The sequence below is a fragment of the Micromys minutus genome, assembly GCF_963924665.1.
Source record: "Micromys minutus genome assembly, chromosome: 4".
NCBI classification, from domain to species: Eukaryota; Metazoa; Chordata; class Mammalia; order Rodentia; family Muridae; genus Micromys; species Micromys minutus.
The window spans coordinates 55720832-55736779 of NC_137973.1; the positions used below are offsets into that span (position 1 = coordinate 55720832).

Below are 15948 nucleotides of genomic sequence, written 5' to 3' on the forward strand. Positions count from 1 at the left end.
CTTCAGGACTCAGAGCAGAGCCTGGCCCAACCACCAGCCGGAAAGGCGGCTCGTACAGGCTGAGCAACTGTGACTGGGAACAGATCTTAGGAACTTCTGTTCCCACCCGGAGACAACTTCAGGACGCAGAGCAGAGCCTGGCCCAACCACCAGCCGGAAAGGCGGCTCGTACAGGGCAACTGTGACCGGGAACAGATCTTAGGAACTTCTGTTCCCACCCGGAGAGGACTTCAGGAAGCAGAGCAGAGCCTGGCCCAACCACCAGCTGGAAAGGCGGCTCGTACAGGCTGAGCTACTGTGACCTGGAACAGATCTTAGGAACTTCTGTTCCCACCCGGAGAGGACTTCAGGACGCAGAGCAGAGCCTGGCCCAACCACCAGCTGGAAAGACGGCTTGTACAGGCTGAGCAACTGTGACCGGGAACAGATCTTAGGAACTTCTGTTCCCACCCGGAGACAACTTCAGGACGCAGAGCAGAGCCTGGCCCAACCACCAGCCGGAAAGGCGGCTCGTACAGGCTGAGCAACTGTGACTGGGAACAGATCTTAGGAACTTCTGTTCCCACCCGGAGAGGACTTCAGGAAGCAGAGCAGAGCCTGGCCCAACCACCAGCCGGAAAGGCGGCTCCTACAGGCTGAGCAACTGGTGAGTGGGAGACCTAGGCTGCGGGGGAGCAGAGGGATCTCTGCGGAGTGCACACGGAAAGGGCACCCCCTGCCCTGACCTGCCCTGTCCTCCCCGATCCAGTGACCGGGAACAGATCTTAGAAACTTCTGTTCCCACCCGGAGACGACTTCAGGACACAGAGCAGGGCCTGGCCCAACAGCCAGCCGGAAAGGTGGCTCGGAGAGGCTGAGCATCTGTGACCAGGAACAGATCTTAGGAACGTCTGTTCCCACCCGGGGGCGACTTCAGGACGCAGAGCAGAGCCTGTCACAGCTGCCACCCGGAACCTGGGCTGCTGGGGAGTAGTGAGATCTCTGAGGAGTGCACACGGAAAGTGTACCAGGGACACAGACCAGATACAAGGGAAAGGCAAGAACATATCACTGACAACAAAATGGCAAGAGGAAAGAGAAAGAGTATATCCCAAGGAAACCAAGACAATCTAGCAACACCAGAACCCAGCTCTCCGATAGTAGCAAACATAGGAATTCCAAACACTCCAGAGAAAGAAGACACAGACCTGAAAACATGCCTCAAGACGCTGATAGAGTTACTTAAACAAGAAAGGGAGGAAAAGCAAAAAGATTCAGAAGCTTTTAAAGAAGAAACAAGAAAAACACTCAAAGAACTCAAAGAATGAGACGAAAACAGAACCAAAGAAATAAAGGAATGGAAGAGGGAAATTAAAACAGAAATTGACACAATAAAGAAAGCGCTAAAAGAGATAACCCTAGAGTCAGAACACCAAAAAAAGAAATCAGGAGTCACTGAAGCAAGCATTTCCAACAGATTACAAGAGATCGAGGAGAGAATCTCGGGGGCAGAAGACAACATTGCAAACATAGACAAAACAGCCAGAGAAGATGCAAAAAACAAAAAGCTCCTAACCCAAAATGTCCAGGAAATACAAGACACAATGAGAAGACCGAACCTAAGGATAATAGGAATAGAAGAGGGCAAAGAATATCAACTAAGAGGCACAGTAAATATCTTCAACAAAATCATAGAAGAAAACTTCCCTACCCTCAAGAATGAGATGACCACGAGCATAAAAGAAGCCTTCAGAACTCCAAATAGGTTGGACCAGAAAAGAAATACCTCCCGACACATAATAGTAAAAACATCAAGTGCCCAAAGTAAAGAAAGAATACTAAAAGCAGTAAGGGAAAAAGGTCAGGTAACATATAAAGGCAGACCAATCAGACTCACACCCGATTTCTCAACAGAGACTATGAAAGCTAGAAGAGCCTGGACAGACATCATGCACTCCTTAAGAGAGCACAAGTGCCAGCCCAAGCTGCTATACCCAGCAAAACTATCAATCACCATCGATGGAGAGACAAAGATATTTCAAGACAAATCAAAATTCACACAATATCTGACCACAAACCCAGCACTACAACGAATTATAGGTGGAAAACCCAATACAAGGAGGGGAAATACAGCCTAGTAAAAACAAGAAAACTCCTAAACAAGAAAACTAAAGAAAAAAAAACACAGACACAACTCAACCCAAAAAAGCAAAAATGGCAGGAAACAGAAACAATTATTCCTTGATATCTATTAACATAAATGGTCTCAACTCCCCAATAAAGAGACATAGACTATCAGACTGAATACGTAAACAAAATCCAGCCTTTTGCTGCATACAGGAAACTCATCTCAGAGACAGAGACAGACACTATCTCAGAGTAAAAGGGTGGGAAAAAAACTTCCAGGCAAACAGCTCCAAGAAGCAAGCTGGAGTGGCTATTCTAATATCGAATAAAGTAAATTTCCAACCAAAAGTTATCAAAAAAGATAAAGAAGGACACTTTTTACTCATTACCGGGGAAATCTGTCAGGAGGAACTCTCAATCCTTAACATATATGCTCCAAATAAAAAATCACCCACATTCATAAAAGAAACTCTACTAAAGCTCAAAAAATACATTTCACCCCACACAATAATAGTGGGAGACTTTAACACCCCACTCTCACCAATGGACAGATCAGGGAAACAGAAACTGAACAAGGACACTGCAAAACTAGCAGAGACTTTGAACCAACTAGAATTAATAGATATATACACAACATACTATCCTAAAGTAAAAGAATACACCTTCTTCTCACCACCCCATGGCACCTTCTCGAAAATTGACCACATAATTGGACACAGAACGAGCCTTCATCGATATAAGAAGATTGAAATACTCCCATGCATCCTCTCAGATCACCATGGTCTACGGCTGGTCTTTAACAACAACAAAGACAACAAAATGCCCACATACACATGGAAACTAAACAACACTCTGTTAAAGGATAGCAGGGTCAAAGAAGAAATAAAGAAAGAAATTAAGGATTTTCTAGAATTCAACGAAAACGAAAACACAACATACCCAAACCTATGGGATGCAATGAAAGCAGTATTGAGAGGAAAACTCATTGCCCTAAGTGCTTCCAAGAAGAAACTGGAGAGAGCTCACATCAGCAACCTGACAGCACAGCTAAAAGCACTAGAACAAAAGGAAGCAGATATACCCAAAAAGAGTAGACGGCAAGAAATAATCAAAATTAGGGCAGAAATAGACCAAATAGAAACAAAAAAACCATTGAAAAAATCAACAAAACAAAGAGTTGGTTCTTTGAGAAAATCAACAAGATTGATAAACCCCTAGCCAGACTAACTAAAGGGCAAAGAGAGAGTATCCAAATTAACAAAATCAGAAAGGAAAGTGGTGACATAACAACTGAAACTAAGGAAATTCAAGAAATCATCAGATCCTACTACAAAAACTTATACTCCACAAAATTGGAAAATCTGGAGGAAATGGACGAATTCCTAGACAGATACAAGTTCCCAAAGTTGAACCAGCACCAAGTAAACCATCTAAATAACCCTATAACACCTAAAGAAATAGAAGAAGTCATCAAAAGCCTCCCAACCAAAAAAAGCCCAGGTCCAGACGGGTTCAGTGCAGAATTTTATCAGACATTTATTGGGGATATAACACCAATATTCGCCAAGCTATTCCAAAAGATAGAATCAGATGGAATATTACCCAACTCATTTTTTGAGGCTATAATAACCCTCGTACCTAAGCCACACAAAGACCCTACAAGGAAAGAGAACTTCAGACCAATCTCACTTATGAACATTGATGCAAAAATACTCAACAAAATCCTTGCAAACCGAATCCAAGAACACATCAAAACCATCATTCATCATGACCAAGTAGGCTTCATCCCTGGGATGCAGGGATGGTTTAACATAAGGAAATCCATCAATGTAATCCACCATATAAACAAACTTAAAGACCAAAATCACATGGTCATCTCACTAGATGCTGAGAAAGCATTCGACAAAATCCAACACCCCTTCATGTTAAAAGTCCTGGAAAGAACAGGAATCCAAGGCCCATATTTAAACATAATAAATGCAATATACAGCAAACCAACAGCCAACATCAAATTTAATGGCGAGAAACTTGAAGCAATCCCACTAAAATCAGGGACTCGACAAGGCTGCCCACTCTCTCCCTACCTATTCAACATAGTACTGGAAGTCCTGGCTGGAGCAATTAGACAGCAAAAGGAGATCAAGGGGATACAAATCAGAAAGGAAGAGATAAAAACATCACTCTTTGCCGATGACATGATAGTGTACTTGAGTGACCCCAAAAATTCCACCAGAGAACTCCTACAGCTGATAAACAAGTTCAGCAACGTGGCCGGATACAAAATTAACTCAAACAAATCAGTAGCCTTCCTATACTCAAAGGACAAACATGTGGAGAAAGAAATTAGGGAAAAGGTACCCTTCACAATCGTTACAAAAACTATGAAATACCTTGGTGTGACTCTAACTAAGGAAGTAAAGGACCTGTATGACAAGAACTTCAAACCTCTAAAGAAAGAAATTGAGGAGGATCTCAGAAAATGGAAAGATCTCCCATGCTCATGGATTGGAAAGATCAACATCTTAAAAATGGCCATCCTACCAAAAGCAATCTACAGATTCAATGCAATCCCCATCAAAATTCCAACCCAGTTCTTCATGGAATTGGAAAGATCAATGTGCAATTTCATATGGAATAACAAAAGACCTAGAATAGCGAAATCCATCCTCAACAACAAAAAAACATCTGCGGGAATCACTATCCCTGACCTCAAGCTATATTACAAGGCAATTGTGCTGAAAACTGCATGGTACTGGTACAGAAATAGGCAAGTGGATCAATGGAATAGAATAGAAGATCCAGAAATGAGCCCTCATGTATATGGTCACCTGATTTTTGACAAAGGAGCAGTAAACATTCAATGGAAAAAGGACAGCCTATTCAACAAATGGTGCTGGTCCAACTGGCACTCAACATGCAAAAGAATGAAAATAGACCCGTTCTTATCTCCTTGTACAAAGCTCAAGTGTAAGTGGATCAAAGATCTCCACATTAAACCAGATACACTGGAACTATTAGATGAGAAAGTAGGGAAAACCTTAGAACACATAGGCACAGGAGAAAATTTCCTGAACAAAACACCAATGGCTCAAGCTCTAAGGTCAAACATTAACAAATGGGACTTAATGAAATTGCAAAGTTTCTGTAAGGCTAAGGACATCGTCAAGAGAACAAAACGGCAACCAACAGAATGGGAAAAGATCTTTACCAACACCACGTCAGATAGAGGCCTAATATCCAAGGTGTACAAGGAACTCAAAAAGCTAGACACCAGAGAATCAAATAACCCTATTAAAAAATGGGGTACAGAGCTAAACAAATCATTTTCAGTTGAGGAACACCGAATGGCCGAGAAACATCTTAGGAAGTGCTCGACATCCTTAGCCATCAGGGAAATGCAAATCAAAACAACCCTAAGATTCCACCTCACACCAGTCAGATTGGCCAAGATCCAAAACTCAGATGACAGCAGATGCTGGCGAGGCTGCGGAGAAATAGGAACACTTCTTCACTGTTGGTGGGGTTGCAAGCTAATACAACCACTCTGGAAATCTGTCTGGCGATACCTCAGAAAATTGGATATAGTACTACCTGAAGACCCAGCTATTCCACTTCTGGGCATATACCCCAGAGACACTTTAATACACAACAAAGATATATGCACCACAATGTTCATAGCGGCTCTATTTATAATAGCCAGAAGCTGGAAGGAACCCAGATGTCCTTCAGAAGACGAATGGATACAAAAATTGTGGTACATATACACAATGGAATACTACTCAGCCACCAGAAACAATGACTTAACCAAATTCTTAAGAAAATGGCTGCATCTAGAGAAGATCATCCTGAGTGAGATAACCCAGTCACAAAAGAACAGACATAATATGCAGTCACTGATAGTGGAATGCTAACCCCAGAGGCTTGCACTCCCCCAGAAACAACTCTCAGACTGTATGAAGTCCAAGAAATAAAGAAAACAAAAACTATACATATATTCACAAAACAAGAAGACTTTGACTATTTCCATGTTGCGTTTTGTTTTGCATGTACTTTACGCTTATTGCAACTAGTACGTTTTCAATGCATACTGTCAAGCCCTTGAACAAAATCAAGTACTGACTAAAAAACATATTCACATGGAAAAAAAAAAAAAAAAAAAAAAAAAGAAAGACAAACAGGCACAATTCTACCTCCGAAAGCAAAAATAGCAGGAAACAGCAACCACTATCCATTGATATCTGTAAATAAATGATAAATGGGCTCAATTCCCCTATAAAAAGATACAGGCTATCAGACTGGATGCATAAACAAAACCCAGCATTTTGCTGCATACAGGAAACTCATCTCAAAGACAAAGACAGACACTATCTCAAAGTAAAAGGTTGGAAAAAAAAAAACTTCCAAGCAAATGGCACCAAGAAGCAAGCTGGAATGGACATCCTATTATCAAATAAAGTAGATTTTCAACCAAAAGTTATAAAAAAAGATAAGGAAGGACACTTTTTATTCATCACAGGGCAAATTTGGGAGGGTAAACTCTCAATCCTTAACATATATGCTCCAAATACAAAAGCACCCATATTCATAAAAGAAACCCTACTAAAGCTCAAAAAATACATTGAACCCCACACAATAATAGTGGGAGACCTCAATACCCCACTCACACCAATGGACAGATCATGGAAACAGAAACTGAACGAGGACACAGTTAAACAAACAGAGGTTATGAACCAACTGGAATTAATAAATATCGATAAAACATATCATCCTAAAACAAAAGAATACACCTTCTTCTCAGCACCTCATGGCACCTTCTCCAAAACTGACCACAGAATTGGTCACAAAATGAGCCTCAATAGATATAAGAAGATTGAAATACGCCCATGCATCCCATCAGATCACCAGGGTTTAAGGCTGGTCTTCAATAACAACAAAGACAACAAAAAGCCCATATGCACATGGAAACTAAACAATGCTCTATGAAACACTAGCAGGGTCAAAGAAATAATAAAGAAAGAAATTAAGGATTTTCTAGAATTCAATGAAAACGAAAACACAACATACCCAAACCTATGGCATGCAATGAAAGCAGTACTGAGAGGAAAACTCAAAGCTCTGAGTGGTTCCAAAAAGAAACTGGAGAGAGCATTATACTAGCAACTTGACAGCACAGTTGAAAGCTCTAGAACAAAAGGAAACAGATACACCCAAGAGGAGCAGATGGCAAGAAATAGTCAAACTTTAGGGCAGAAATAGAGCAAATAGAAACAAAAAGAACCATTCAAAGAATCAACAAAACCAAGAGCTGGTTCTTTGAGAAAATTAACAAGATTGATAAACTCTTAGCCAGACTAACAAGAGGGAAAGAGAGAGTATCAAAATTAACAAAATCAGAAATGAAAGTGGAGAAATAATAACTGAAACTGAGGAAATTCAAGAAATAATCAGATCCTACTATAAAAGCCTATACTCAACAAAGCTGGAAAATGTTGAAGAAATGGATGAATTCCTAGAGAGATACCAGATACTAAAGTTAAACCAGGACCAGGTAAACCATCTAAATAATCCCATAAAACTTAAAGAAATAGAAGCAGTCATCAAAAGCCTCCCAACCAAAAAGAGCCCAGGTCCAGATGGGTTCAGTGCAGAATTTTATTAGATATTTATTGACCACCTAATACCAATATTCTCCAAACTATTCCACAAAACAGAATCAGATGGAACACTATCTAACTCAAAATTCAACACCCCTTCATGTTAAAAGTCTTGGAAAGAACAGGAATCCAAGCCCATACTTAAACATGATAAAAGCAATATACGGCAAACCAACAGCCAACATCAAACTTAATGGTGGGAAACTTGAAGCAATCCCACTAAAATCAGGGACTTTTTGACAAGGCTGTCCACTCTCCCCCTACTTATTCAACATAGTACTGGACGTCCTGGCTGGAGCAATTAGACAGTAAAAGGAAATCAAAGGGATACAAATCGGAAAGGAAGAAGTAAAAACATCACTATTTGCAGATGACATGATAGTGTACTTAAGTGACCCCAAAAACTCCACCAGAAAGCTCACTCCTACTGCTGATAAACAAGTTCAGCAAAGTGGCTGGATATAAAATTAACTCAAACAAATCAGTAGCCTTCCTCTACTCAAAGGACAAACATGTGGAGAAAGAAATTAGGGAAATGATACCCTTCACAATAGTCACAAAAAATATGAGATACCTTGGTGTGATTCTAACCAAGCAAGTGAAGGACCTGTATGACAAGAACTTCAAACCTCTAAAGAAGGAAATCGAGGAAGATCTCAGAAAATGGAAAGATCTCCCATGCTCATGGATTGGAAGGATCAACATTTTAAAAATGGCCATCCTACCAAAAGCAATCTACAGATTCAATGCAATCCCCATCAAAATTCCAACCCAGTTCTTCATTGAGTTGGAAAGATCAATGTGCAATTTCATATAGAATAACAAAAGACCTAGAATAGCGAAATCCATCCTCAACAACAAGAAAACATCTGCGGGAATCACTATCCCTGACCTCAAGCTATATTACAAGGCAATTGTGCTGAAAACTGCATGGTACTGGTACAGAAATAGGCATGTGGATCAATGGAATAGAATAGAAGATCCAGAAATGAGCCCTCATGTATATGGTCACCTGATTTTTGACAAAGGAGCAGTAAACATTCAATGGAAAAAGGACAGCCTATTCAACAAATGGTGCTGGTCCAACTGGCACTCAGCATGCAAAAGAATGAAAATAGACCCTTTCTTATTTCCTTGTACAAAGCTCAAGTGTAAGTGGATCAAAGATCTCCACATTAAACCAGATACACTGGAACTATTAGATGAGAAAGTAGGAAAAACCTTAGAACACATAGGCACAGGAGAAAATTTCCTGAACAAAACACCAATGGCTCAAGCTCTAAGGTCAAAGATTAACAAATGGGACTTAATGAGATTGCAAAGTTTCTGTATGGCTAAGGACACTGTCAAGAAAACAAAATGGCAGCCAATGGAGTAGGAAAAGATCTTTACCAACCCCACATCAGATTGAGGCCTAATATCCAAGGTATAAAAAGAACTCAAGAAGCTAGATACCAGAGAACCAAACAACCCTATTAAAAAATGGGGTACAAAGCTAAACAAAATGTTCTCAACTGAGGAATATCGAATGGTAGAGAAGCATCTAAGGAAGTGCTCGACATCATTAGACATTGGGAAATGCAAATCAAAACAACCCTGAGATTCCACCTCACACCAGTCAGATTGGCCAAGATCAAAAATTCAGATGAGAGCAGATGCTGGCAAGGATGTGGAGAAAGAGGAACACTTCTTCACTGTTGGTGGGGTTGTAAACTGATACAATCACTCTGGAAATCAGTCTGGCGATTCCTTAAAAAGTTGAACACAATACTACCTGAAGACCCAGTTATTCCACTTCTGGGCATATACCCCAGAGAAGCTCCAAAATACAACAAAGACCCATGCACCACAATGTTCATAGCAGCTCTATTTATAATAGCCTGAAGCTGGAAAGAACCCAGATGTCCTTCAGTAGATGAATGGATACAAAAATTGTGGTACATTTACACAATGGAGTACTACTCAGCTACTAGAAACAATGACTTAACCAAATTCTTAACAAAATGGATGCATCTAGAGAATATCATCCTGAGTGAGATAACCCATTCACAAAAGAACAGACATAATATACAGTCACTGATAATTGGTTACTAACACCAGAAAGCTCTGAACACCTCAGAAATAATTCACAGACTATATGAAGTTCAAGAAAAGAAAAAAAAAAAACATTATGCTTAATCGTTACACACCAAGAAAACTTTGACTAATTCCAGGTTATATCTTGTTTTACATGTACTTTATGCTCATTGTAATGAGTAAGATCTTAATGCACACTATCAAACCTTAAAAAAAAAAAAAAAAAAAGCACTGCCAAAAATGTATTCGTATACTTTTATGCAAAAATGCTTAAAATTTGTACATTTATCTTTGTTTTTTAAAATAGTGGTCAAAAAAACTGAACTAGATTAAAACTTAAGTTATAAAATAAAATAAAAATTTTTTAAATTGTAATAGGTAGCTTACCTTTTAAATCGTTACTCTAATAATTATGCCAGTACCGTATATATTGCTATGTATGTCTATAGTGAAAGAAGTCCCAATGGTTACTGCACTTGGTGCAAGTCTTACCTCTTTCACGTGTGCATCATCAAAAAACACCCACTTGGAGCTCTTGGTGTGAAAAGCGAAGGCACAGTAGTGCTGACTGGTGTAGCAGATCATACCAACAAGGTGCAGTTCACTGTCCATGGCATGTTCATCAGTGACCCTATAAAAAAGCTATTTAAAAATATTAATGTATACTTACTATTGTCCCTTAAAAAGAGAAACTATGAATCATGCGTCTAAATTATAAGGCAATATTTCACCTACAGATTGGCTTTGAACTAACATTACTGAAGGTGCTACTGATACGGAACTGTCAACAGACCACTTTTTAGTCCACAGAACCTCTAAGTTCCACAAATTGAATTTACCATGCATTGGTGCAGAAAGTTTCTCTAGCAACATATAACTGACACTTTATTAATACTCCAAATGTAAGATGAATTATATAGTCTTGATTAGATAACACTAAAATATCACTTAAATATAACTATTTATTTTTAATTGTAACAATAACAAATTTAGAAAGTAACGATCAATTTTAAAGATCACACATGTGTCAGAGAGATCAATACACAGATGAATTTTACACCTTAAACTCTTCCTATGATAACCATCATTGTCACCAATCACCAACCAGGGTGAAGAGCATGAGATGGGTTAGTTTGTGACTGAAAGTCATTTCTAGTTTATGGAAAATGTATTACACTTAGTCTGATTAGTCAAAATTATGTTCATCAAAGTACATCTGGATATCAATATTTCCTTTAAAGGATTTAGGTTGATGAACAAAACTAAGACTATCATGATATATAGCATTTGAATGACAGCAACTGTGATACCCCAGGAAGGTAAAGATGAGTGGCTAGACTTCGAACAACATCTTCAGTCAAGTCAGAGTGCTCAGAATCCCAGACTAATCCAATTGTAACAATCTCTGGGCAATTCATTAAAACACGGCGGATTTTTATTTTTTGGCCACAGTTACTCTACAAAAGAACAAACACAAAAGGCAAGGTTTTAAATTTTATTGAGTTTTCACAACAACAGCACTAAGATAAATAGCTTATGTGATGTAAAGTCATCTTCAATATCATTAAATATTGATAAATCTATACATGTCCAATTAGTATTTACATGATAATTTGAGCCCATTTTCAAGTTTATAAGCACATACGTACACTAACGCTCTCCAACCACACTTACGGGGCACTTCCGATAGTCATCCGCTGTATTTGCTGCTTGTAGCAATTCCGCAAACATGTCTGGTTTAAATCGCTCATGTCTTTCCATCATTCTCTCAACTTCATTGCTAAAACAAACAAACAGCAGAAATCTTAGTCTAGCCAAGCCTATCAACTTACAACAGGGATATCAGTTTCTCTTGAAAACACTGAGTATTAATACATACTGATGGGTGTGCATTACTTTTCTATCTGCAAACTTAACCATACAATGAAAAATTACTATATATGGATGATACACGAAGAATTAAGACACATAAAGAACCATATTAGAGTATCCTTTCTAATTACTATTTATTTACCATTTGAGATAACATCCTTCTAGCTAGCTCATGATTTCCTAAATTTACTGAAATTCTCCCACCCAGGACCCAAACATTTAAGACTATAGGTAAATGTCACCATGCCCAACTATACTTTTGTTTAGGACTTCCTGAATGAGGGTAAAGGTTCTATGTAGAAGTAATTCTAATATAAAATTTTATTTATTCTACTAATTAATAAGAAGTCTGAATTTAAATTCTACCCTAACAAATTGTAGAAAAGTTTCTTTCTTTGGCCTAAAATTGCCAGGGGTAGTTAAACATTTCCCCTAGGAGATGGCTGACTCTACCAACAAAGTCATCTACATGCTGGACTCATGCCCTGTGCTTGTATTGTGAATGGCTTTGTTAGAGCTGGGAGACCTTTTCCTACATTACTGGGAACTATCCCTCACACTGTAAAATACCAAGGCATGTAATACTTTAAAACAATTATGTAAGCATTTCCAAAGGAAGCTGTCCCAGGACACACACCGTCACTACCTCCTGTTCTAGACCCTCTAACATTGCACAGGTACACTGGAAAACACTCAGTCTGACAGACATTCAAACAACATGTGATAGTTTTACAAAACTGACATCAGAGCAATCACAAATTTTGTAGTTAGACTTGGCTTCAATCTTAACTCATCCACCTATGAGATAAATTTACCAAATTAAGCTCATTAAATTGATAAAGGACTTGAAGTAATGCTGATTGACAAATTTTGCATAAGATCTAGCATAGAGTTTATATCTTATTATTATTTTTTTTAGGACTACACTGAACCTTTTTTTTTTTCAACTTTATTTTTAAAAAAATAGATACATGTACAGATTTTTTAAAGCATTTTGGCCTAAAACTATATGAATATATTTTTGTCAGTACTTGATGGTTTTTAAAGGTTTGATAGTGTGCACTGAAATATTACTAGTTACAATGAGCATAAATTACATGTAAAACAAAATGTAACATGAAAATAGTCAAAGTTTTCTTGGTGAGTAAAGTTAAACATAGTGATTTTTAAATACCAAGAATGGCCACTAGCTGTTTCACAGAGAGGGAGAGAAAAGGACTGGGAGACAGGCAGGCAGTAAGCATGCCAAGCTTTTAGGGTAACTACTGAGGTCTCAAATACAATAACCTAAGGTTTTTTCCCCTCTTTTTGTCTTACCCTAGCTTTTATCACTATAAAGACGACAATGGAAAAAAAGAGGCCAATACAAAGGGAGCATCAGTAAAGATGAAGACATCTTGTGCAGTTCATTTACCAATGAGTTTCTCATTTTAAATTCATTTTCCCAGTTCCAAAGGTCTGTTGTAAATATAAAAGATATACATTCTGTACATTTCATTACATAATTCATTTAGCCTGAAATGCTCCAAAATCTGAAATTTGAGGGCTAATATCATGATATGAATGGTAAATTCTACACCTATGTTTATGTGATGGGCTCTGTTTAAGATGCAGACTCACTACAAATACTATATAGAATTACTGTCAGATTGTATGCGTGTTATATAAACAAATGAATTCCATATTTAGCCCTAGGTTCCACGAAAAAATGCTATATTACACATATGCAAATACTCCAAACTGAAATTTGAGACTTTAGACAAGCACTCAGATAACTTATATTAAGTTAAATTCTAAGTCTTCGGCTGAGAAGGCTAGCTCCTGGGCTCTTATTAAACCACATTTGATAGTGTCAGGAAGGAAAATGCATACTGTGTTATAATTGTATAGAATAAACACTCAGTGTGCATGAATGTGCTCCTAGCCTCTTTGGTAAGTGTCTGTGAGAGGTCTTACCACAGGGCTGTTGTAGAGATGTACCGCACGAGTTCAGTGAAGGGCAGAGGGTCTGAAGATGCTCCACAGCTGCGGCACACACACTGCAGGTGAAAACATGCTTAATCTACCACTCATGAGACACAAGTCGAGTACTGAAACAAATTACTAAGACATTTCACCTGTTCATACAGAGTCATGGCAAACTTCTGATGAGTCACACAAGATTTAGAGGTGCACATGTCTGCGTCCCTGTTTGGCACCAGGTGAAAATGAATCCTCGCCAGTATGTTTTCCTAATTAAAAAAATTAAAAAATCACAAGTGAAGTAGGTTCCTGATCTTGCAGAGAATACCTTAATATATAACTAATTTAGCTGCACATTTCTAAAGTGTAAACACAGGAATGTCATAACTGCCTTTAAGTTTCCCTCTCCACTCACTACAATGTTCAAGGATTCACCTTTTGCAATGCTAGCTTTAAAAAAAAATCAACGAACAAACTTTAAAGCCTTCTTTTTAAGAACCAATTACAATGGATGATATATAGAATTCAGTATCAGAAACGGAATGTCTTACATTTTCAGCATTCTTATATTAAATCAGGTTACGATTTAAAAAGTGTGGGTGTTATGTGTGTGTACACTTGTGTATGCGGGTGCATGTGCATGGGAGAGCTCAGAAGATAACATCAAGTGTCAAACTTAGGAACACTGGCAACATCATTTGAGACAATGTCTCTCACTGGCCTGGAGCTTACCAATTGAGCTAATGAATATATATGATATACATCTACATACATATATATCACACACCCACATCTAAGGCCCATGGATCATTGATAGGGTGCCAAGACTGTTAAGACCTACAAATAGTGGTTAACTACAAGAAAACAATGTCTTTTAGACACAGCAGAGTGGTTGCACATATGAACTCAGAGGTTTTGATAGTATACTCAAAACTTCTGAAAACTGAAGCTACATCAAATCTCAGCACAGAAAGGGGAGATGTGCACAAAGTTCCACCCTTAGCCATACAGTTTTTCACAACAGTCAGCTGCTGGGAGGAGAGACAAGAGTGTAGCTTCTTGTAGGTCAGCTACTCTCCAGTGGAACTATACATCCCAAATTATTTGGGCAGCACAAACTGGTCTTGAAAGATTAAAAATAAAATAGGACACGATGTTGGGTGGTCAGTATATACATTATATTATATTATATGAACATTATAGAACATTATATGCATATTTTTGTAAACTAACATACAGTAAAACCAGAGCATAAATCATCAGAACCCAATATACAGCATAAAACACAGAATGATTTAAGTTCAATCTTGAAGAATAAATAAGATATATATTAAGACACTGACCAGTTCCGACATTTTTATTTTTGTATTTTTATTTGTTTTCAAATTTGCATCACACAAGGAATTAAAACTATTCTTCTAAGTTCTTAAGGTTTGTCAGAGATACTTACAAAGCACTCAGCAGCATCATCCATGAGACCAAGCTGAAATCTCTGCTCATCTTTGAAGCTTTCTGCAAGAGCATGCCTTATGTTATCTGAAGGAAGTGCTTTTTCTCGACTGTGTTGAAATTGTGCAAATATTGTCTAGAAATCAAAAGTATATCAGTAGATTGAAGACAAACAACTTTACAGAAACTTTAACAATTTCACTACAACATAAAGAAACAGCATACCCAAAATGAATAAAGAAGAGTCTAGTCCTGAAATTCCATATAAAGTTAATTACTCAAAAACTGAGATGGCTCAGCAGGCAAAGCACTGCTTGAGGACTGGAGTCTGACCCCCCAGAAAACCATGGAGAAAGCCAGTCGGGCACAGAGAGTCTGACAGCAATCCCCCATGCAGAAGGCAGAGACAGGGAGTCTCTGGGGAAGCTAGCTAGTCTGAGTTCTCACTGAGCTCAAGACCTGCTCAGAACACAGCACGGAGAGTGACTGAGGGAAACTCTAGAGTCAAAGGCACCCTTCCACCTCTAACTCCCCGAGTTGTACTTCTAGAAGAATCCAAATTCAACTAAGTCCTCATGCTTGCACAACAAACACTGGGCCATCCTTCCCTCCTCTGTGACAGAGCTACTTTGAAAACTCCCCTTTTGGGACTGGGTTACCTCACTCAGGATGATATTCTCTAGATACAACCATTTTCCTAGGAATTTCATAAAGTCATTGTTTCTAGTAGCTGAGTAGTACTCCATTGTGTAAATGTACCACAATTTCTGTATCTATTCATATACTGAAGGACATCTGGGTTCTTTCCAGCTTCTGGCTATTATAAATA

At 38.5% G+C, this 15948-nt stretch overlaps 1 protein-coding gene across 2 annotated transcripts in view; it reads right to left on the minus strand.

The window, feature by feature from the left end:
* Positions 1 to 15948, minus strand: part of USP53 (ubiquitin specific peptidase 53) — a 57389-nt gene that overhangs the window by 21289 nt on the left and 20152 nt on the right. For both annotated transcript variants that reach the window (XM_080916473.1, XM_080916474.1), the window contains 6 exons: positions 15121 to 15255; positions 13826 to 13939; positions 13665 to 13747; positions 11511 to 11616; positions 11147 to 11293; positions 10329 to 10478 (listed from right to left, as the gene is read on the minus strand). In XM_080916473.1, the coding sequence (XP_080772599.1) occupies positions 10329 to 10478; positions 11147 to 11293; positions 11511 to 11616; positions 13665 to 13747; positions 13826 to 13939; positions 15121 to 15255 (735 nt within the window). The remainder of the gene's footprint in view (positions 1 to 10328; positions 10479 to 11146; positions 11294 to 11510; positions 11617 to 13664; positions 13748 to 13825; positions 13940 to 15120; positions 15256 to 15948) is intronic.